A 24,151-nucleotide genomic window follows, 5' to 3' on the forward strand; every position below is an offset into this window, starting at 1 on the left:
GCGCTGCCTGGCTCACAGTCTCCACAGCACCTCTTGTTTTTGTGTGTCTGTGTGTGTGTCTATGTGTGTGTAAGTCAGCGGCTGTCCACTTTACCCTACTGGAGGATTTCGCAGACGTTTTTTTTTTTTTTTACACCCCCTCTCGATTTTTTTGGAGGAGCTGGGACATGTCGGGTGAATGGAGAGACGCGCTTTTTATGGATGGCAAAGATAGCAGCGGTTGTCTTTTACCTGCGTTAGAGCTACTTTGACGTAGCCGCGTAGCTAACGAGCTAACTGGGAATGTTTTCAGAAACTAGCCAGTTGAATAGCTGTTACAGCTCGCCGGGTCAGGCATGCACCCTCGCTGTGTGTGTATAGAGAATGTTCGCTCGTCGTTAAATCGTTAAATTCAGTTCAAATTCAGGAACCATTGCAGCGTTTCGTTGAGTGTAATATTCCAGGCTCCCGGCGCCCTCTCCATTGGTTGATATCGAGTATGGACAATAGTTCACTGTCCAGGCAACAAGTCTGGCCCCGTCTGTTAACCTAACAATAACTTCCTCAAGTTTGCAGATGGCTCACTCGGCGTTGTGATTTGTTCCGAATTCGCGTAGTGTTTAGATTACGGACGGGCGTGCTGTTTGTAGACAAACATGAGCGGTCCGGGCAAAGTATATTCAGGGCTGTACAAAGGAGAGTGCGGTGCCACTTAGAAAACGGCACAAGTACCCGGTTCATCGAAGCGGTTCTTGTGTTGCTTGGGAGGGGGAGAAGGAAAAAAAAAAACTCGTGTTAATCAAATCAGTCGATTCAAACTATTGACGCGGAGACGAGGTGAATGGTCCTAACAAGTCGCCCACATGCTTTGGATCAGTTCCCGGTCTTGTGAAAGGCATCTGAAGCAGAAGGTGGGAGACGTGAGCGCACAGCCCTTGCAGCTCGGGGGAAGATGGCGGAGCGTTCCCACAGGAGGCGGTGAGACCCAAAACTTGGGGACTTGTCGGATTTATCGCCAGACGTCTTATCCCAGAGCGACGGACACATGCAGGCCAAAAAACGGTACTTAACTCTGTTCTCGGCCGGTGCCTGTCTCGTCCTCTTGTTTTGTTTCGGGGGCATCCAAGTGCCGCTGTCCAGACGGGGTCCCGGCCGGCGTGATGACCGCAGCCTCGCCGGGTTCCACCACGGGCCGCGGTGGCGTCGCTTCCAGGCGTACCTGCGACCTTTTAGCCCCTGGGGAGACGACGCGCGGGACGAGCACAGTGAACACATTTCCCCGAGGCAAAAGCGAGATGCCAGTGCCGGCGTGTACACCGGGAAGCGCTGCAGAATGGAATCCTGCTTCGACTTCTCCATGTGTGAGAGGAACGGATTCAAGGTCTATGTATATCCCCAGCAGAAGGGGGAGAAGATGTCGGAGAGCTATCAGAACATCCTGGCGTCTATTGAAGGATCCAGATTTTATACGCCTGACCCAGGACAGGCGTGTCTCTTTGTCCTGAGTCTGGACACTCTGGACCGGGACCAGCTTTCACCTCAGTACGTGCACAACTTGAGAGCGAAGGTCCAGAGCCTCCCTCTGTGGAACGAGGGCAAAAACCACATCATCTTCAACTTGTACTCCGGCACCTGGCCAGACTACACGGAAGACCTGGGCTTTGACATTGGCCTTGCCATGTTGGCCAAGGCCAGTATCAGCACGGAGAACTTTAGGCCAAACTTTGACGTTTCTATTCCTCTTTTTTCCAAAGACCATCCCAGGACAGGTGGGGAGAGGGGCTTCCTGAAACACAACAACATTCCTCCTTATAGGAAGTACATGCTTGTCTTTAAAGGGAAGAGGTATTTAACTGGAATAGGCTCGGACACGAGGAACGCCTTGTATCATGTTCACAATTCGGAGGACGTTGTCCTCCTCACCACTTGCAAGCACGGGAAGGACTGGCAGAAGCACAAGGATGCACGCTGTGACAGAGACAACGCTGAGTACGACAAGTGAGTACTGTGAGCTCTTGACTTTACAGCGGCCCGTTTAACTTTATTCTGAATATTTCATCTGAGGGTCGTTTCCTTCCTGAAGCTCATCTGAGATTGTTAGTGAACTTATCAGCCTTAAACCCAAGCCTTATTAAAAAAAAAAAAAAAAAACTGTCAGCATGACCATAGAACACTGTGGTCAACTTAGATTAAATGCCTGTTAACTTTCATGATACTCGTTTAGATAGATAGATAAATAGTTAGATAGATGTACTTTATCGATTTCAAATTGGGAAACTACACCATATCTTATCAGTTTCCCCAATTGTGGTGCTACGAATGAGCTTTGCTTGTTCAAGGGCTGCAAATTTTTATGATTTGTATTTCTCTACACAACTTGGTCTGCTGACTGTCTGGAGCCATTGCTGCCTGATGTAATTCCTTTTCAATTTGCAGATCAGCTATACCCTGCAGCAACAGACCTGCTTTGATAGAAGACCACAAATTTCCCTTTAAAAAATTGTTTTTTACGTAGTCCTGTGTAAGTGAATCATACATAGCAAGGCACAGATAAGTGGATTAACTTTACTGTCCACCACAAGGCTCACTAGATTGATTCAGTTTAGCCCTCTGCCGTTTGTTCAGTCTGCTGTTCAGCTGTGGGCGAATCTGCCATGTTCACTTTCTTCGTTTCCTCTGTTTGGTTTGTCACTGTATTAGGAGCCTCTTCTCTTCCTACACAGTAATAGACTGTGGAATGCAATAATTAGTCGTAGTAGTAGTAGTAGATGGCAGAATGCAATCATTTGGATGTTTTATACCAATAATACCCACCATTATTTCAGTTTTTACTCATTCTTGTGGCAATGCTTCACCTAGAAAAGTTACTCTGTGGTCCACGTACTGTTAAACCAAGCTGTTGTCTCAGCCCAGCCATTAACAAGTTGTCGACCATCTCTCCGCTTTGCCCAGTGGGATTCGATGTCCCCCGAGACTGTGCCGTGTTGACACTGGTGACTGCGTGGTGCTGCATGTTTGACTGTGGCTCTTTTGAGTGGATTAGCGGGGACAAAGCGCTGGTGCCAGTGAGGGGAAGCCGCTCTGGCCCCTGTTTGCTCAGTCATTTCCCAGACAAACCCAACTGCATCAGCCAAAAATGCCATGGCCCCAGCCAGTGTCCTGTGTAACCCCAATGCTGATTGGTACTTGACTGGATTGACCCCCATGTCAACTCCCCACCTTGTTTGTGGACAGTTGTTCCTTTGGACTAAGAGATGACGTCATAGCCTGTGTCCAACTGAGCCATCATACTCCAAAATAAAACACTTAGGTATAATGTTGAATGTGTTTCCAGGAAGAAGTATCAGGTTGTGAACCCCTTTTGTTTCGTTTTGGCTCAGCAAAATTTGCTCTCTAAATCATTTTGAAGATGTGAGCTACCTGCTCTCTCGCTGCTTTGCTACCAACTGCTGCCAGGAAAACAAGACACAGTGAGTCTGGCATTATCAGTGCCCTGACTGAAAGAAAACTATTTTTCTAGCTGTCATTAAGAAGCAATTAGAAATGAATGCAATTCGGTGGTCTTGTTCGCCCTTGCAAATTTAATGGCTGAAAATCGGGAGGTTGCCCTGTAGTTTCCACTGCAGAACTAATCAGGCTGGCCCAGTAGCCCTAGGATTTATCTCACATATCCATCACATTTGTTAAGGGAATGCAAAAACCGCTAAGGGAAAAATGCCGCCTAATTTAGCTTCAGATGCCAATGTAACAGCATCCAAACTGGTATTTTGAACAGCAACTATTGTTTACATCTCACAGGGTTTTATTCAAGGTTTTCTTGTGTAGTTTTTAAGTTTGACTTGGAGCAGTAGGTTCTCACTGTCACACCCCCCATCTCTCTATCTAGGAAGGAAGTTGATTGGTTTAAATCTGTTATCTCTCCCTGCAAATCTCTCACATCTGTAAAGAGTTCTGAAGAAAATAAGCAGTTCAGGGAGCGACTTGCAGTTCTAATACGAAGTTTGTTGCAACCAGACCAGATCGGTTCTGAATGGCTATTATTCAGGGTTAACTGTAAGGTGCAATAGTACTTCTACACTAACTCCATTACTTTCAATTATTGATTTTTCAGATGCCATCAAACATTTGCCAGTCACTTAATGCAGAGCCAACATTTTGCAACACTCTCATTCTCACATGGTCTACCCCAAGTCAACCCTTGGCAGTAATTCGCAGGTTTATGTTTCCCCCCTGTTTTAAATCCATACTTTTGCCAACTGTTTAATTCTTTTATGCACCCTGGTCTAACTGGATGGAAGTAATCATTTTTGTGCCTGACTGCGGCCCTATGTGCAAGAAATCCCTTATCCTCTCCCACTGACAACAAGGAAGTTGTGACAGACTGAATGCAGCCTAACGTTGTGATGGTCTTGTCATGTCATTTTTGTGGAAGTTCAGGCTATCATTTCCAGTTGTTGGATTGGAATATCCAAGCATTTAAATAAACACTGTCTTCTATAAGTGTTAGCTCTGTTTTTTGTTTTTTTTTTGTCATGTAGAAAGAATGTGGTTTGCACCCGGATACCGATTGGATAGGATGGTTGTTATTATTATAATTATTATATATTTTTTAAAATGACAAAAAAATAAACTACTGACAAAAAGTCAGAATCAAAGGAGGGAAGAGGTCCACACAATGAGACTCACATCCAAGACCCTTAATTAGTCATTGGCATTTCAAGCTTCTTTCTCCTCATCACACAGAATCAGAAATCATTTTTAAAAATCTGCCAGATTATGGTTGTACAGAACAGTCTAAAAGGAATGACGCACCAGTACCTCTTGTTTCCTCTTTGTTTAGCTGCTGTTGCTATTCGCTATACAGCTAATGCATACATTGTGCAACAGTGTTTAAATGCGATCCACTGAAAGTGAGAGTCACTAAAAAGGGCTCTGTAGCTCGTATGGGTTGGGTTGCCCTGGTTTGTGGTGTAATGACATGGCATAGGAGCAGATTGGAAATTTGCGCTGTTAAAATGACAAAAGCACACAGAATTGAAAGGCAGTCCAAACCTTTTGGCTTTGCTGATCACAGCGCTGCAGCAGTAGAAAGCACACACGCAGCTTGGTGCTCCCCCATCGTCGTCGTTTGTTGTCCTTCTGTTTGCATGTGGTTACTCGATGGAAGACATAATGTGCTTTGCTCAAGCAAGCTATTCTGTCACCACATTCTCATCAAGTCCATGGTGCAAGTTTGAGCAGCCACTAAGGCTGTTGCCTTCTCAAAAAGTTTCACCCTGGAAGCAGTTGTTGGAACGTTGGTGGACTGATGTGCGGTGGGTGTGCTACTACCGTGTAAAAGACAGGCCCCACTACAAAAGCGGCGCTTTGTTTGGTCTTGAGACTTGCACCGCGTTTTACTTGTTTACCTGTCACGTCCCTGCTGTTTTCAGTCGGTGGGCAGAGTCAATTCGTGCTCAGTCAAGACCACAATCTGTGGTCCAGACGTTGATCTCAGCCACTGCGCACGAGGCTGCAAATCAGTCAGAAGCGAGGAGAGAAGATGCCGCAGGAGGCAGGTCAGATGCAATTTTAACCTCAAACTGAAAGTCCTCTCAGCTTGTTTCCAATTAAGAGGCTCTGCCAAGCGAAAGAGAGTACAGGAGGGATGGAGCGAGAGATGAAGGGTGAGACACAGAGGGGTGGAAGACAAACAGAGAGCGAGTTGGTGGAAAAATGGGAACAGAAAGTGAGAGCAGTGGGAGTCTGAGAAAGTGAAAGGAGAGGGGGGCGAAGGGGAAAAAACACATGCCAGCCATCCCGCAGTGAGAGGTGAGTGCTTTAGCAAGCTGGGTGCTGACGTTGGTCTGCTAGGTGTATTTATAGACTTGCAGGGTTTTAATCCCCAGTATTGGCCAAAGCCCCTAGTACAGGGCCGCTAGCCAACTTGATGCAGGCTTTATAGAGCTAGGAGAACATGATAATCTTTGGGGGAGGGCGGTCGATCCAGCAATTCCTGCGCATTCACATTGTGTGTGTGTGTGTGTGTGTGTGTGTGTGTGTGTGTGTGTGTGTGTGTGTGTGTGTGTGTGTGTGTGTGGGGGGGGGGGGTTAGTTATTTAAATAGTCTCATCCTCTATTTTAGGGCATCGTTTTTACTCGGTGTTGCTTTCTGTGTAAAGTGAGTCAAATGTTTCGCAGTTACCTCTTACCTTACTGAATCACATTCCTCATGGCAAAAGTGGCCAGCAATGGTCAACTACATCATAAGTATTCTGTCGTGTTGGTTGCTGAGAGAACAGATCCACTTTTCTTTTTAAGTCATCCCTGCATGCCAGTAAACTGCCGTTGGTTTGGCCGGTTGGCACGAGGCGAATGAAAAGCAGCGAAGGAGGCTGGTACACCACAATACCGCACTGCACACATTGTATGTTTGCGCTCTGTTTCCATGGGCCCAGAAATGACACTTGCATGACCAAACAATCATTTTTGGAAAGGTCAGTGTTTTGACTACTGCTCCAAATGTGCTGCATCTGGTCAGTTTGCACATGATGAATTGCATGGTGCAGCCCGTCGGAGGACCGGCAGAGTGGTTTGTGTGCAAGAGGACTCAGCTCTGTGTGCCCTCCGAAGTCGGTCTTTCCAGTTGGTCTCTTTTCCTAAATGGGTGCTGAGTCACCTTTCAAATTTAAGGCTCATCAAATATTTATAATATACCATAAAGATATGTCTGGTATATCCATTCACATATCCATTCATATCCGTTGCTTTACAATGTCTAGATTGTTACACTTGCAATGCAGTGCAGTTAGATATTGAACTGACCGTACACAGGTTCTTGCCTACAAACCATGTACAAGTGCAACACTTTGAGAGGCACCTATCAGGAAGCGTCGATTTGCAACGAGCTCGAGTTTAATCGTCGTACGTAAATGATGATCTTTTCTGATGATGACGGGAAGTAGAAGAGGAAATGCGGGTATGACTCTCTGTGGCCTGTTTGCCACAGTGAGTTATATATATGATAGAGGTGGAGAATCGCGTTTTCAAAGAACATTGCATTAAATTGCTGCATAGTTTTTCCATCTGCTCACAGTGCATTTAATGCACCAACAAGGACTTGCAGAGGGTCCATGCACACTTTAAAGGGATTTGTTTGGCCTATAGCACTAAGCCCAGGGGGTTGAAAGGCTGATATAGATGGGTGATGTACAGTTTCCTTTAGGGCCTTGGGATTAGAAATGCTGATATTTAAAACTCACATTGAGTTGGAGCTTCAGCAGGAGACAGAAATGCTGAAAAATGTGCAGTGACACCCATTGTTGCACTGAACAGCGCTGTGCAAAAAAAGGCGAAATTGTCTTGACTTTGCTGTGACGATAGAAGGCTGACCTACTAAGTTAGAGATCATCCTGTTTACTAACCACATCAGTGGTCTGAGTCGGGCTGATGACCTGTGCGGAATGCCCTTACCTTGACCTGCGAGCCTATAGTGGTACTGCACCGAGGCGTTTATCTCTCATCTTTAAAAGTGAGTCTATGGTGGTCTCTCTCAATTGTCCCATTTTTCACTGTTAAGGTTTGTATAGAGTTTGCACAGGAAGTCATGGGCATACAGGGGGGTATTTCCATTAAAACTCTTGTCTCAAAACATAACATGACATGACTGCTGCAACTGCTGGAAAACTTCTGACGTCATGCGGTTTTTGATGACATTTTATCAGTGGAGGTGCTGAGGCAGCTGCAGCATGCAGGTTCTCTCTTTTTTTCCATTGACGGTGCCAGATTCAAATTCAATTGTCCCTAGTTTGCATGAATGGTTTCAGATACACCCTCGCTCTGTTCTGAGGATAGTTATTCAAGACAGAGGGCAGAGTCATTTGTTTTTGCGGCGCCTCCTCTCCTGCCCTCCCTTGCTTTTTCCCGACACAATGATGTATGTCCCGTCCTTAGCAGCCATTTGCAGGGAATGTGTTCTGTTTGCAATTCCGCATTAGCGGCACAAGGACAGGGGTGTCGGTGTTAATGCAATACTCTGGTCCAGGGAAGATTTTATTTTATTTTTTTCATCATTATGAAATACACTTGTCCTCTTACAGATTTAATGAAGTGGGTTTGGATGAATTGCTGAGGCAGACATTAGGACCCGGTCGTGTCTGTGATGGTTAAGATGGAGAATAGAGCAAAACACGAATAGCAAGTTTACTGAATTGTGAAAGAGATTTTTGCGAGAGTGCTCTGTGTTATGACAAATGACTAGATGAAATGTAGTATTGGCTGGGAAGCAGTTTCAAGGTATACCAGGATTTGGAAAAAACAACAGTTTCAAAACCAATCAGCTTGTATAGTGCATAAAGCAACACTTAATTTTTTGATTATTTATAAGCTTTTTGTTTGACACAGGTTTACTCAGCCTGTGTTTGCAAATAAAATGGATTTTGTTTGCTCAATTGAAAAAGTTTCAAAATGAATAAATTTCGATCTGCAGAGACTGTATTTTCAGAACTTTGTCCTGGCCAATTTCTAACTGTATGTTTGGATAAGCTTTTGGCCGAAACATGAGCAGTTGTTACATCAATCGTTATTAAGTGGTCACAAGACGACAAAGTTGATTGTTTTACCAGCCACTACCTCGGAACGTGGTGGAAAGGTGGAAAATCAAGCGGCAAAGACGGAACTCTTAAAACTGAAACATTACTCAGCGAGCTGCCGTTTGCGTGACTCTCAAGGGTCACGCAACTCTGACAAGTTGCCCGCTCGCTGTGGGTGGACGTTTTCTCAATTATCCCTCCATGTACAATGAAATATGTTGTAAAAGCTACATGCAGAATTAAGCGGCACTCTAAAACCAAGGCCAGCCAAATCCTATGGCTCATAATCCCTCAGTCAGCATGCAGAGTCGACCTGCCAGGCTCACAAATTCTAAATCTCTGCAACTCTTGCGTCAGTGCCCCCCCCCCTCCTCCAGTATGTCATTCATTATATTTGAAATGCAGGATTACAGAAGCACAATAAATACGTTTGGTGGTGGTGGTGGAGTTTTGTTTTTGTTTTTTTTTTTGGTCCAACGAACTCTCTCAGAGTTGGGTCTTACGAGAGAGTCACGGCCTGAGCTCTGTCAAAAGTCCCTTGGAAACGAACCACCAGTTATGTCGCACCACATCTTGCGAGGTTGTTGGAAACACACTTGGTAGTTTTTTTTATTTATTTATTTTGGTTTTTAGGGATAATTACAGGCATGTAATGAGGCTCAGTACTGACTTTCATCTCCGCACTGCAGGCGCGCACACACACACACACACACACACACACACACACACACACACAGATACGATACATTATCTTTTGCTGTTCCGTTTGGACTCCATTTTGTATGATAAAGGCTTCAGTCGGCTCTGTTAGAAGGAAGGAAGAGCTTGGCACATGTGACGATAACCTCAGCCGTGTGATGACTCCAGCCCTTTGCCGAGCTGTTTGTCGTTTAACACCTTCTCTATTGCAACCGTTTACACGTCAAGAGGCCATTGAGCTCTTTCAGCTATCTTTAGTGGAAGTTTCAAAAGAAGAGACGCCACAAATTAGCCAAAGATGTGAAAACGGGACCTGCGCCGCTCATTTGACAGACGCGCTCGGCGGTTCGTGAACCAATTACTGAGAAGCAGGATGCCGTCACTCGAGCTGACAAGCAGTTCACTTCCATAGGACGTTTCCTCTCACCTCCGTAAGCGCGGGACCTCCACCGGTGAAGGTTTGCGACCTGACGATAAGACGGGAAGTGCATTCTTTGATCTATCAAACTGTTGAAAACTAATCACCTGCCTGCAGCGGCGAGCTGCGCTGGCAGCGGGATTCATTAACAGATGGTAAACCTTTGTTCTGGGCCAGTGTTTCCGCAAGGATACGGAGGATTTCGGCGGTCTCATTTCTCACTGTGATCAGCTTAACTTTGAGAGGCCGATAATGATGCGGGCACAGTGGCGTTTTCGCCGTGTCCCGACTGAGTGCTACCTCATTTAACATTGTGAAGACTCCTTTACAATGTATTCCTGCATCGTATTCAAGTCTTGGGAATTGGACCTCACGGTGCAAGACGGTCACATTTTACCGCACGTCGCGATAGTATCTTGAACTGCAGATCCCAGCGGCCATCTCCCCACTGCTGATATATTCACAATGTGGCAGCCTTTGCAACATCATATACTTGATTGCTTGAACAGAAAGTATTTTATCACCCCTTAAGAACATTTTCCAAATCCAAATAAACTCAGAGCTGGCACGGAACGGATTGTTGACTGTCCTGCAGGACATTCCATAAGTAATATGTTAGTTTTGCCTAAATGCAGAAATTGTTTGTGTGGAAAGTCACTGTCAACACATGATAAGTGCCGCCGATTTGTGTTAATCATGACATTTTTATGTATCCTCAAGGATAAACTGAAGGAATTTTGCCTTTTCCCATCATCATTAGCAGCTCTGGCACCCTGTAATCTCTCTTTCTGTCACTGAGGCAATGGGGCTTCCCTCTCCTCTGTGGCTGCGTAATTGCAAGGTAATCATCTTTTCCCTCTTGAGAGCTAAAAGACAGTGTTTACACGCCGTTCTTGGCGGCTTGACTTGGCAAGACATTAATTTGCTCTCTCGACAGCATCAGAACACGCCGGCCTCGCACATGGAGTGACTCCTTTCCCCACTGCATTTACTAAACTGGACTCAGTGTACAAGATGCACCTCATCTGTTTTTTTTTGCTGTTTCACCTCAATTGCTTTCCTCCTTTAAGTTCTGCTCAGGTGCGTTTTCAAGTCACCTGCTTATTTAAAAATAAATGTTTTGAATTCTTTTTCACCGTTAAGGAAGTTTAGCATGTAACTAGTGGCAACCTTTTCTTTTTCATATTCCGTCAAATAATTGTCCATCACTGAGCCCTGCTTTAACTCCGCTTTATTTTCTCTTTATGACAGCGATTCGTATTTACAATGAAATAAACTTCTTCCCTCTCTGTTCCTCTTGCCTTGCTAACGCTTGCATGGGAATCACAGGTTGCACAGATACAGAACGCTTCAGCTGTGCCCCCACTTCTGCCAGATCCTTTTCCTCTGCCGTCTGGCCTTATCTTAATCCTCTTCCCTCGATGATGGATAGGATCAGATCAGGCACAACCTATGGAAGCCATTTCATAGTGTTCTGACGCAAAATCCACTGGATGTGCTCCAATTATCTGAACTAAGAAAGACATTAGAGGGCCTGCCTGTCGCTATCACAGCTATTGTCATGGTTGGTATAAGCTGATGGAGGGTATTTATTTATTTAGATGTAGTTATAAAACAAAAAAAACAACATATTTGCCCAAAGAAGCAAAAGGTATTCCAAACGAACATGCGTACCATTCTGCTCCTATCTTTTATATTATTTCATTTAATTTTGTGTGCTTTGATTTCCTGCATCCTGCTCTCACGTGCCCTCGGCCCCTCTCAGTTCCCATACATTAATTTGCCCTCTCGCATCCTTTTATCTCTTCCTCCATCCGTCCCTTCTTGGCCCGGGAACAGAGACATTCCTGGCCTGGATTTATCTCTCGTGCGGAACAGTCTCCCCAGTCGTAACACCAGCTCGGCTCGATCTTTAACAGGCCTCGTTGACGGTTTGAAAGCATTCCTTCAGGATATGCTCGGTAAAATCTACCCAGCCATTTTTTTTTTTTTTTTATCAGAATGAAACACTGACCGGCCACTTTCATAACTGACGCAAGCTAAGCTCAGGTCCATCACTTTGACCCGAGCTTTCTTGTGCGCTGTCTAGACATCGCACGGCTACATAAATCAGCTCTGACCTCTGACATTCCAGCACTAATGACTGTTCCATTAGCAACAGTCGCCTCATTATCTCCAGTACTCACCATGTTCTGGCTTTTGTTGTTTGCCGAGCACTTCAAAGCATTGTTTCCAAATAACCTCATAGAGCCGACAGATGGATGGCTGATAAGACGCGTGAGCAATGATTTCTTGATACTGTCAAAGCATCGTGGGAACGAGAGAAGCCTGGCATTTTATAATACAAGCGAACCGTGCATAATTTCCTCTTGGTGCCTATCTTTGAAGCTTCTTGGAACAAACTGTTTGGAGTGTGACCTGAATTTTTTTTTTTAATTTTTGGGTTGCCTGTTGGGAAAGCCTATTGCGGCAACGAGAAGGCTTGGAAGCTCCAATGAAAGATGCCGAGCATAACATTAAGGTAAATTAACTTGGGGGTCATGTAGGACTTGTGTAGAGCCTGAGACCCCCTCCGTGTCTGTAAATGATTTATAAAGCTGCCTTTGATGTGCATAACCACAGGAAGAGTAGTGCAGCCTTGAGGTGCTCTGAGAAAGTGATTAAAGTCTATCCCATTCCAAAAGCATCGGCGGTATTAGCATCATGATGCTCCACTAAGTCAAGTCATGTTGTAGGAGGGAGTGCTCCTCTGAATATTTGATGCAATGTAGCTTCGTGGAACAGATGATAAGCAAACTCTTTTCTGTGAATGTGTTAAAAACTCAGAACCGGCAGGCTGAAAACGTATGTATGTACAATAAACAAAGAAGACGTACATATATGTATGTATATATATATATATATTTTTTTTTTTTTGTAGTAAATCCTGAATGAAACCATTTCTTGGTGGTTAATGTGGCTCGGATAAGAGAATGTGGTCTCATCAGAGGCCATTATGTTCTTTTGCGGTTCAAGTGCCTCTAAAAAGTCTTTTTCTGCACTGACTTGTTGAGATTCAGCCCCCCCCACCCCCCGCTCCTGCAATAAGGTCCCCTCTCCTGCTCAAGGCAACGGTTGGCTATCTCCATCTCGTGAAAAAGAAGGTCCTCATCTGTCATGGCTGCAGGTAAAACAGTTAGATTAACTACGTCATTAAGTACAAAATAGTGCTGCGAATCTCATTTGTAATAGAGTTGGCCATCAATCTCTAATGTGCCCTGCCCTCAGGCCTCTGGGGTATTTTAATCTCTGCAACGTTCAAGCAAGTTCGCTCTGCACTTTTATTTTCGGACGCCGAGTTGCAGCGTACTTGTCTTCGATGGGTTTTACAGGCGCATTGTTGGCGGATAGAAACAAAATAAGTGGAAATGGATAATGAATAATGAAATGTCTTGTGGAAAACCTGTTTACTTGCGGCACCATTTTTGAAGGAAACCCGCCTGACGGTGCCCTAAATCTCAAACGCGCTGTTAGCCAGGCTCTATTAAAAATTTTGCACACTGGACCTTTAAGTCACAGATGCCTTTTTTTCTGTTTACGGCCTTCAACAGGTCTAAGTAGAGTCGGTTCGCCAATTCTTCCCGGTCTGATGGCTCTACCCCTCCAGTGGTCCTCAAGCACACACGACAATCAGTCATGTCGATGTCCCCACAAAGAAAAAGGCCGTGCGAGTGTGGGTCTTTTTTTACAAACCATCGGCGTTTTTGTCCGGCGGAGAGGCCTGTCAGTGCGCCGTGCGTGTCTGCCTCTCGGTGTGCCGTCTTGTCAGGCGAGACAAAGCAGCTGGCTGCACGAGGGCCTGGCACTGTCAAGAAGCATCGGAGTCGCTGCGACGTGTCACATCAAAACCAAGGCTTCGTCGTTTGTGCGTGCGTGCGTGCGTGCGAGCGAGCGCGCGCTTGTGTGACATTTTTTTTCTCTCCTGCCGTCGGCCACTCCGGCTGTGTGGGGGCTTAGATGCGGCGTGTCGGTTGTCAACTGCTGTTTTTTTTTTATTTCTTTTTTTTTAGTCCTTCTTTTCCTACTTTCCCCCCAAACTTTTCATCCCAGCGACGCTCGCTTTGACTCGCTGCCTTTCAGGCTGAAATTCCTCTGGCTTGAAAGCACAATCCTGGCAACAGGCAACTACGCATCAACTTGGCTCAGCTGTGACAGAGAGGAGGAAGCAGAAAATGAGATATAAAGTCACTCGCGGTCGGGGGAAAGGAGGGTGAGGGAGTGCGACGGCACTGGAGCCGCATTCATTATCCCCTCCCGAACCCCCCCGAAGGTTGTCAAAAAAAGGAATCCTCGGTTGCTCAGGATTTTCCCTCTGACCGCGATGACTGGTGGTTACACAAGCCACCAGTGGATGCATAATTGCAGGGCTCCATCCTGTTCATATTTGTCTTTTTGAAGAATGAGGTAGCAATTTAAAAGTGAAGCGTTTGCCTCACCCGAACTGCTTTTTATTGCCCCCCTGTAGACCACATGGCACACATGAAAGCACGTGCAGTGGATGAGGCCACAGGTGAGCTGGTCCATCTTTGATGCTGATTGCAGCAGGGGGTGTTTACTTGCTCTTTTCCCCACATTAGTTCTGCCTCCCTTACGAACTATGATGAGCTGCTCTACCTAATTATGGAGTGTTTCCAGAGTGTGCATATTGAATAATTTTAAGTCTATTTTGATATATATTTTCCTTATTTTTGCGTGTGCAGGTCAGTGGTTGGGCAAAAAAACTTTAATTATGAAAAACGGTGTTGCCTAAAAGCAGATGAAGAGAATTGAGTTGGGAAAAATAGGTCCACATAGACAATGTCTTCCCATCCTGAGTTTCTCTGGCTCAGAGGAATTTTTTTGGGTAGCCGAGTATGAACAGTAGTGAACATTTTGTATAGATTTAGTGTTAAAGCTGAGAGATGCTTTGAATGGCTCCAAATAGGTATACGCATATTTGGAATTGTTGCTTCTTTATTTAACATCCTTATTTCTAAACTCCTGACACATAGTGAACCTATGAACATCTTGCATATATGAAAGAATTCTAATTCCATCCCTGCTCACCTGAGGTTTTGCCACAATCACATCTGAAAGATCAGGCAGAGGTCCAACACAAGTGACCTTAACAACCTGTCTAATCATGAAATGACCAGACTAGTGCTGTTGTAGTTCCAGTCTAGTGCTTGTGTTTGCATACTTGCATAAACTCATACATCTCTGGTCTGAATGATGACTTTCTGCTGGGGGGGGCGGTAACTTAATTCGTGGGTCCTGGGTTCATCTTAGCGTGGATGTTGTTGGCTGTGCTAGCCAAAGTTTTTGTCCATTTGTATTAAAGTGCTCCGAGCCTTGTAGAATTTGGCAGCAATTTGTGTTTTTGTCCATAGTGACTTCATTCCATGTGAATGTTGTGGTTGTTGCACACCAGAGGTTCAGGGCAGCCACTTAATCTCAGCAGAAAAAAAACAAAAAAACTAAGTTAAGCATGCAGGCACATTTGCCCGCACGCTCATCCGCTCTCGTTTTCTTCAGGTCAGAAAAACTCATTTATCCTCGATGAAAGGTTGGATTAGCGTGCAGCTTTTCTTGTTTTCCCCCTGTTTGGTAAAGATGGCCATCTTTGTTCCAAGGACATTCAAAGTCTAAGCAAATTAAGTCTCTGGTACGAGTGTCCCCAACTGCCTTGCTTTGTGTTGTATGCATTACACCAACCTGCTTATCTTACCATGAAATGTTTCAGCAGCAGTTGTGCAGATGTGTTTTGTGTGAAGGTTCTTATGGCACGATGTGTAACAGGTTGCCATGGAAATTCTTGGGTTCATTACAGAGGATGGACTTGATTCCTCGCACAAAATACATTTCTGGGTAATTGACACGAGCAAGTGATGCAATGGCTCCTCTGATATGTACTTCTCTCTGAGTTCTAACTGTGTGTGTGGTCTCTTGTTTATGAAAAGGGAGACAAACACGTTGTCTGTTCTCGGTCTCCTAAGGCACTTGACAGAGTGAACCATGCCTTTCTTTTCACACAATTCATTCTTGTTGCTAGGAGACTGCTTGATCCTTTTCCTTGCCCCAAGCGCGCTTCATGGTATTCATTTCTCTCGGAGCGAATCACACTTTTGTACTTTCGAACAATATTATTACATTTCTGCTAATTAGGTCTCCCGATCCACCGTTTGGATTTTCTGTGAAACATATGGTTATTTCTTAGAGAAACTGTTTTTTTGTTTTTTTTAAAATGTGTTTTGATCCAAAGGAAACGGCTTTGATGTTGTCAGTCCCCCGTACAGCTGCAGCCACTATCCACCAAAATTGGCAGGAGAGCCTTTCTCTTTTGTTTACCACATCATCAAGAGGGACTAGATGTCAGAAAATGTCAGCGCGGGTTTGACTGATGTTGTTTGCACAGTTGGTTGACACGTCTGCTCCTCAGTAGTACTGCATAATAACTCCCAATATCAACATTTGTTGTAATGCTATTACAAATAACAGTAACTCCAGAGACTGCATTGCAGTACACTGCAGCCACCCATGGAGATGTTGGTTTCTGTGATTAGAAACTAGGCTTAAGCCTAAGTTGGTCCCAGTTGCATCAGTTCAGCCTATTTTATTTTGTAAGTCTAGTCACAGGTTGAATAAAGTTATTTAACGAGCCGAGTTGCAGTCATGTTAGTGGCAAGTTAAATGGAACAGTGGTGCTGGAGCGGATCTTATTCTTATACCTTTTTTAGATGAGCTCACTTTATTATTGCTATTTTATTTCCATCCCTTATTTCCATTTGCCTTCATGGCTCACAAAGTGGATGCTTGTGGTGCGAACTGTAATTTAAAACAGCATGGTGTGTGCAGAACAAAACTGCGGCGCAAACTACTAAAAAGATCAGATGATGCAGTCATGACTATACATACGGAACTTTTAACCATTGTATAATCATTGCACTGCAACTGAAAAAAGATCAGGCGACCAAAACAAATACATAATTTAAAAATCTTTAAATGGTGAGGAAAAATTAATTTCCTTACCAGTTTTTCTTGATGACTTTTTTTTTTTTTTTTTACTGCGAGACTGTTGTGTTAAAGAAAAAAAAAAGGTTGACCTTATTGCCCAAATGATGGTTAACTGCAGACGGTGCAGTGAGACGCAGGGCATGACTAACACCTTGCTCGGCTTGTTTATGAGAGAGATATTTTTGAACGCTCGTCCCCCGAGCGTCTCCTCTGACATGCGGCGGCGCTCTCTGAGGCTGCTCCTGCCATCTGGAAAAGTCGCAAAAGAAAAGGCGGTATGTGGGGAGAGAGGAACATCTGGTCTCTTCTGACTCTGCACTGACAGGAAACACGAAGGATGGGAGATTTACACCGAGCAGGGCCCAGATACGGACCTGTGCTTTTGTTATTACAGGCCTTTTGGAAAGGTCAGTCGTGACATACCTCTCCTGGGATCATTAGCTCGTCGTGCCTGATGATAGCCTGTCACATCCTTGATGAAGTCGCACCGTTGACTTGGGTTCTTTTTTTTTGAGGGGGGGGTGGAATTGATACATCGATGAGATGAGAACACCTTGTCTGCAATGCCGTTTACTACATCGGAGTCTGTTGAAGCTGTGCTGATAATGAATTTCAGCGGACATTATCGTGTGTTAAGTATCAGCTGTGTCGAGCTCGGCTAAAGCTCCGTGTGCCTGTTGTGCCCTTTAATCTTCTATAACCTCACCGTCATGGTGGTTAATTGTAAATGGGAATCCAAAGTAGGATTATCTTAATGGAAATGGTTTGTCAGTCAAACCATCTACTGCTTAATGGCATTCACATACGATTACTGTTGGTATTAGAGCACAATATCACTTATATCCCAACGTCCTCGTTTTTTTGGGGGTCGGGGGGACTAAAGGGGGGGGGGGGGGGAGGGGGTTGGCTTAGCTACGCACACTGCAGCAGGTACAGATGCCATAAACGTTTGAGTTTCCTTGATATGAGGTTCTTGAATGAAAATTCATGGCTGAGTTGCAAGCTCAAAATGGCCCCTCTCCGTAAATTACATGGCACTTGAAACATCCGTGTCAGAATAATTTTACACCTCAATGGGAGCCTTTTCCAAATCAACCTGAAGGCAAACTGAATCTTTTTTTCATTCGTGTTGCTGCAACATGGTTAACTGCAAACCCCTGTAATGTTGAAGCGTTCGTGATTTGGAATCTGTTTTCTCAGCCAAGTTAAATAGGAAAGGAAAAAAGGTGCACATCAGAAACGCCCAGAAAAATTGTTGTGCCTAATGTCATAATAAACTAATGGAGGAGGGCTGAATCTCGATTGACGAGTGCTGCACTTACCCTGCGCCAGTGATGTAAAGCTGACATGCGGCCCTGCTTAGTGGTGGAGCAGCGGAGGCATCGGCGCTGCAGGAATTTACCTCTGCACCGTCACTGCAGTAAAACACTCGGCTGTGCACTTTGGATGACCCACGTGATAAAGACAAGCATAATAAATCCTGTTGGACCCATTCACAGGCAGGGAAAAGGAGAAATACACAGGAATAATACACAGGAATTAAAGCATGCGAACAGCAAATTATCACCTAGTTCACCTAGTTCTCATTGTGACTGTAGTCAGAAATGGTTCACAATGCAAGGTCGCGTCTGCTGCTTAAATGCACCATAATATCCCTTCCAATTTGAAGGCTCGCCCCCTGCTCTCCCAGTGACAACCAGCAGGCTACAGGCAAATATGTGGCGCTTGCACGCACGCGCACGCAGGCAATATTGACACGGAAGGAATTCCAGGCAGCTGCTTAATCCAAGCAAGTGCTGACTGAGGCTTAGATTGAGTGGAGGGGGGCGAGGAGGGGAAGGGGCAGATGTGAAGATGTGCAGGTGAGAGGGCACAGGGTTTCAGGGCAGGGGGGGGGAGAGGAATGTAATTTTCCCTGGAAGTGCCGTCGCTTTCCAAGTATCGCGGCGTGAACAAACAGCTTTCCTGCCCCCTTTTTAGCACCGCCAACCCGGCCTCGCTTCCTTTCGAGGGAAGCTTCTCCCACAAGATAGTTCATCGATGATCTCTTCTCATCTTTGTCACCCACACCGTGCCTCTTCCAGTGCAAAATGTATGTCGAAGTGATAGATTTTTGACTCTCTTATTCCTTCCTTCCTTCTCTCAGGTACGACTACAGGGAGATGCTCTACAACTCAACGTTCTGCCTGGTTCCCCGAGGACGGCGCCTCGGTTCCTTTCGCTTCTTGGAGGCTCTGCAGGTGAGCCACAGATGCCTCTCACTTCTGTTTACCCCAAGTTGCATTATGACGACTCGGCACAATTATTGCACATGTGTGGTAGACGCAAAAATCTCCCATTGTTCCAGATTTCTCTTGAAATCGTGGTGGATATAACACCGTGAGTTTATTCATATTGAAGATTTGGTCCCGTCGGCATATTAATCAAGTGTAGTGCATCACAATCACATGAATTTTGACTGTGTGAAGCTGAACTCGATGACCAAACGAACTCAAGTTAAAACACTTTGAGCTGCTTTCTGTTGCAACAGCTCTGACACTGTGGTGACCAAACAATAAACTAGATCAGTGACTCTAAATGGAAAAAGTGAAATGATCTCTTCCAGTTCTTTTCCCTGTACCAATGACTTCACCAATGACTCTTGTTTCTGTTGAATCCATCTTGATGTTTTTGTTTCCTCTTTCATTTATTTTCAGTTCTTTTTTTTTTTTTTATTTATAAATCCTCACTACTAATAAACATTTAACAAACGATAAAAAAAGAAGAAAAAAGTTTGGATTTCTGAAAGGCCCTAGATTGAAACAGATTTCGGGGAACCACTAGAATGAACATCTGTCCTTGTTCCCTGGCACACTTCCCTATTCACCTGTTCATGCAGTTATTCCCCATTAAACTTGTCAAACCTGTTAATGTGTTGCTGACATCAAGTTTCTAACAATCACTGATTAAATTAAGGAACTTTGGGTATCGCACTGCATTGAAGACCAAAACTGTCACAGTTACAGTAATTTCTGTGAAGAGGGTGTATAACAATATGGACTGTATTATAATTTAGTGTTGCCTCTGTGTAGAATTAGATTCTGTAGTGACACTGTTTTTCTCCTGCTGTGTCTGGCAATACATTGAGCTCAGCCGAGATGGGTAGCGGAGGTTTTGTCAAGGCTTTACCGTGGCCTGGCAGGAATGAGTGAGCCTCTCACCTCCAGCTTTTCTGCCAGAGCAGAGAGGGTGAGGAGGCTTTTGGGCACTGGAGATTTTGTGGGTGAGGCAGGAGTCAGTCAGTGTTGGATTAAAGTGCAGCTGTTGATGATGTTTTGGATTTTGCACCATCCGTCCAGCCATCCATCCAGCCATTAATCCATTCTCTGTCTGCACTGCGGCCAATTTTGACTCCTCAATTTGCAGAATGTCTTTAAACCGTGCGAGGAAGCCGAAGTTCCTGTAGAGGGAAAAAAAGCGGGACAGTCTCAGGTTCGATCCACACTCGGGTTACAATCAAAAAATGCAGCCACAAGGGAAGGGGTTGAGTCCTTGAGTGTCCTCCTTGCGCTGGTCCCCGGGCCTGGATTAATCTCAAGGTTGTGCCAGGAAGGGCGTCCGGCGTAAGAAAACCTAAGCGACCCTTGAAGGGAAAAAGCAGAAGGATTTGCTTTTAGTTCACTGTGATCTGTTTAGATGGGATCAGACCAAAGTCGACCGTTGCAGCTCTGCAGCTCTGCGAGGAGTTAGCCATGGAGGCTTTGGAGTGTTTCAGCAAATTGCTGCTTAGCTAATGACACCGAGGAGATTAAATGAGATGTGCGGCACTCTGGTGTGAGAGTGTTTGTGCCCGAGCATGTGTGTGCATGCAGTGACCATGGCCAATCAGTGAAACCAACCTCTCCTAACAGATTATAGTGTTGCTCTTGCAGACAGAATGCCACGCGTGCAATAACCGACTGCAAACACACCCACACAGACGCATAGACACGGAGTAAAATGTATAACACAAAGAAGGATCAGCAAGCACTGCCATGTAGTTAAATTAATCTTCTGGGGAGTTTCTATCAGGTTCTCTGTCCCACAGCAATTTAACTTTGTTGTTGTGTAGTCTGTGATAAACTTCTCATGGTCATGGCCAGTGACCCAACATCAGTTGTTTGAAGTCCAGGTATTTCTCTTCAAATGCTCTGAAGTTATTTGTTTGAATAGGACCCAAGTGCAAACTGATTAGATTTCCTCAGACATGAGAGGTCAAGGTCCCTGTGACCTTCCTCCACTCCCTGCAAACATGGTCATTCACTACCACTTTATTGGATTTTTTTTTTCTTTTTTTTTTTAAATTGTTTGGGCCAAAATTAAATCATTTTGCTGTGAAATAATCTCATTACACTTCGTAATCATTACTCAGTAATTACATAATAGTGCTTAATGTCAGCTTTTGTATGCCATTATATTTGTGAACTACATGAAAAATATGTTTTTCTGCTCTTAACATCTTGGTCTGCTCACTCAGGACTTAATTTATTGCTATAGTATTATAGTGCTGTGCTAATAAAAGAAAGTGCCATAATTCTTTAATTAATGAAAAGCTGCAGGAAGATGATTTGCTTCCAGTCCAGTCAAACCGAGCTGACTTGGTTCGTAGGGAAATGGAATTTGCAAACTGACAGTTTGATGATGCAAAGGGGATTTAGCCATTTAATTATCTATTTCAGTCTTTCATTCCATACATACGTGATACATACATGTGTCACAGTCATCTCATTGCACTGACGCATGCATAATTTGCGCGCGTGACTTTGTCTTGCAGGCGGCTTGCGTGCCGGTGATGCTGAGTAACGGCTGGGAGCTCCCCTTCTCGGAAATCATCGACTGGAACACTGCGGCTGTGATCGGAGACGAAAGGCTTCTCTTACAAGTATGCAATTTTTCCACAATTCCAGATGTGGATGTGCTGAGGCGGCATTGCACAAACGACCGCAAATGATCTTCTCACATGTACATTGCACATTCTACATTCTTCTCTAGACGGTACCCTTTTTGCTTTTGATTGTAGACATGAATAATTGAACCTGTCTGAGCTGATGCAAGCGTGCTCGCACGTTCTTCCTTCCGTCTTAAGATCCCGTCAACAGTGCGATCCATCCACCAGGACCAGATCCTTTCCCTCAGACAGCAGACCCAGTTCCTGTGGGAGGCTTACTTCAACTCTGTGGAGAAGATCGTACTGACCACTCTGGAGGTACGCACAATAGCGGCGTTTTCATTACATTTTTTTGGCAAAATAAAAGCGATATTTCTAAAAATTTCAACAAAGTGCAATTGCTATTTTGCAAGTGTTTCAATTGAATGGTGTGAAGCGCATAAGCCGTTAATTCTCGTCAAATCTCACCGGACGAGATTTGACGAGAATTAGGTTTGCTTTTGTTCGTTTGCGTTTGTTTGCTGTCAAGAATGGTTGTTGTATTTTTCTCTTTGATTACTTGCAAAAAATATTCCGTCTCCTCCTCCGTCCAAACATAATACGCCATTTTCACCAGCGATATTTGAGAGGTTTTTTGAAGGTAAGGTGTTTCCATTACCAGTTTTTTGTTGTGATGTTTAGGTTTTGCACAATTCTAGGGGTAATGGAAATGCAGCTAGCGACACACATTAATACCCTACTGCAGTCTTGCACACACAAGCGGCGCGTGTATACAGTATATCCATAGTGCAACAAAAAACAGTTGAATGGTTTGATTTTATTCCTCAGTATTAATATTTTAAGCAATCTAACTTAACTAATGCTTTCCTTCAAGTGCTAATATGAAACTTTGCTGGATCTACTGGCTCGGTCTTCCTGCACATCATTTTCTTTGTGTTGTGTCGTGTTTGTGCAGCCTGGCATAAATACTTTTGCTGTGTTTGTCCGAGTTACTCAGCCTGTAAGTGAACAAACTATTCCCAAACATGGTGGTCAAAATAAAACTGCTGCAGGCTAGACTTAAAGAAAAACCCCAAAAAAACAAAAACAAGAGATGATGGGTCTTGTCATGTGCCGCTGTCATGTTTGAGGCCGTTCCTTGCTGCGCCTCGGCAATTTATCATGCAAGAATTTTGTTCCCGTCAAAGTCCATCCGTGTGTGTAGCGGATCATGGCGCTTTAGGGCTGGAATAACAAACAAGCAAAGACGAGAGCTGGAAGGAACGAACAAGGACACGAGGCAGTATGTGTCAGGATGGTTGTGAGTGTGGGAGAAGGTTACGCCGCGCTTTAAGTCCCCTATTCCATCTGCCTGTTTAGGTAGATGGAAGGATAATTGTATCAGCACATTACTTCAAGAGAATGTCTTCTTTGAATGCTTTTATTCAATTTTATTTTTTAGGAGAGGTAACAGATCTTACACAGATATAAACTCTACTGCCGGGGGCAGTTTTTTCATTCCTTCGTCTGATGTTCGATGTGGTTTGCGGGTTTCTTTTCCCTCTTCTGTTCAGTTTCCTTCTTCTTGGCTTGGTTTCACCCCTTTGTCTATTGCACTTTGTGGATATTGAGATGTTTTCAGGGCGCCTCGTGCATGTTTCTCCTCCAACGCTCTGTCCTCCGGGTCCGTTATTATTGTTGTGCGTTTGTATAATGTTCTGACTATGGTGTTCAGGTGTCCATAAAAGATATCGGCCTGTGTGTGTGGTTTTTGTTGCTCGTCTCCGTCCTCGCCACAGGAGGCGGAGAGCGAGAGTGAGACGGACGGTAAGCGGCAGAGATTTCGGTCAGCGGTGTGAAGTTACATCCCAGAGAAGCCGATCCTCGATCTGCTTTCACTTCCAGCACAGTGACCCTGTTTCAGCTCAAAACTGCAGGGCCGCGACCTGTAAAACGTCGGTGGGACTTGGCTCAAGATTTTCCCTCTGTTTCCAAGCTACCTCTGGATGGAAACCGTCCAGCGGCTGTTTAACTGCAAAGAAGCCAAGCTTTAAGGCGCAGGTTGCACCTGCAGAGCCTCTCCAGCACGGCTGTGTCCTACATACAGAAAACTCGACATGATTTGAGTTCCTCGGCAGAGAAAGCTTAATATTTTATCACGGTACGCTCTCGCTGCGAGGTGGAAAGCAGTTGATGCTGTGGCTCGTGTCAGCCTGCTAATGTGTCAGTTTTTGAGATTGGAATCACAGCAGAGTCTGCAGAATTATATTTATATATAGATAAAATCCTGGGGATCTGATCTAAGTCCTTTTTTGAAAACAGATTGTGTTTGCAGGTCGTTTGCCCAGATTTCCACAGATGTTCCTCCAGGTGATATTGTGAAGCCGGCGTTGCCATAGTAATTGCATTTATGACAAACTTGGAAACGCGCCTCATTATACCGCATTTGTTGTCCTCACGCAGGCTCGGTTTCTGCGTACACAGCCGTCCGTCGCCTTAATTTGTCTGCAGATTTAATCAGCACAACGAGTCTCCGGGTCACCTGCCACATTGCGGGGAGAGAAAAAA

The 24,151-nt window shown here is 44.7% G+C and overlaps 1 protein-coding gene across 1 annotated transcript in view; it reads left to right on the top strand.

Moving 5' to 3' along the window:
* The window catches only part of LOC142879517 (exostosin-1a-like), a 30,434-nt gene continuing 6,283 nt past the window's right edge, over positions 1-24,151 (top strand). Inside the window, exons 1-4 of the mRNA XM_076012867.1 lie at positions 1-1,977; positions 18,845-18,938; positions 21,491-21,598; positions 21,803-21,922. Of these exons, the coding sequence (XP_075868982.1) occupies positions 1,025-1,977; positions 18,845-18,938; positions 21,491-21,598; positions 21,803-21,922 (1,275 nt within the window). The 5' untranslated portion in view covers positions 1-1,024. The remainder of the gene's footprint in view (positions 1,978-18,844; positions 18,939-21,490; positions 21,599-21,802; positions 21,923-24,151) is intronic.

The sequence above is a fragment of the Nelusetta ayraudi genome, unplaced genomic scaffold, assembly GCF_046127955.1.
Source record: "Nelusetta ayraudi isolate G7.1 ecotype Tasmania unplaced genomic scaffold, CSIRO-AGI_Nayr_v1 ptg000136l, whole genome shotgun sequence".
Lineage (NCBI taxonomy): Eukaryota > Metazoa > Chordata > Actinopteri > Tetraodontiformes > Monacanthidae > Nelusetta > Nelusetta ayraudi.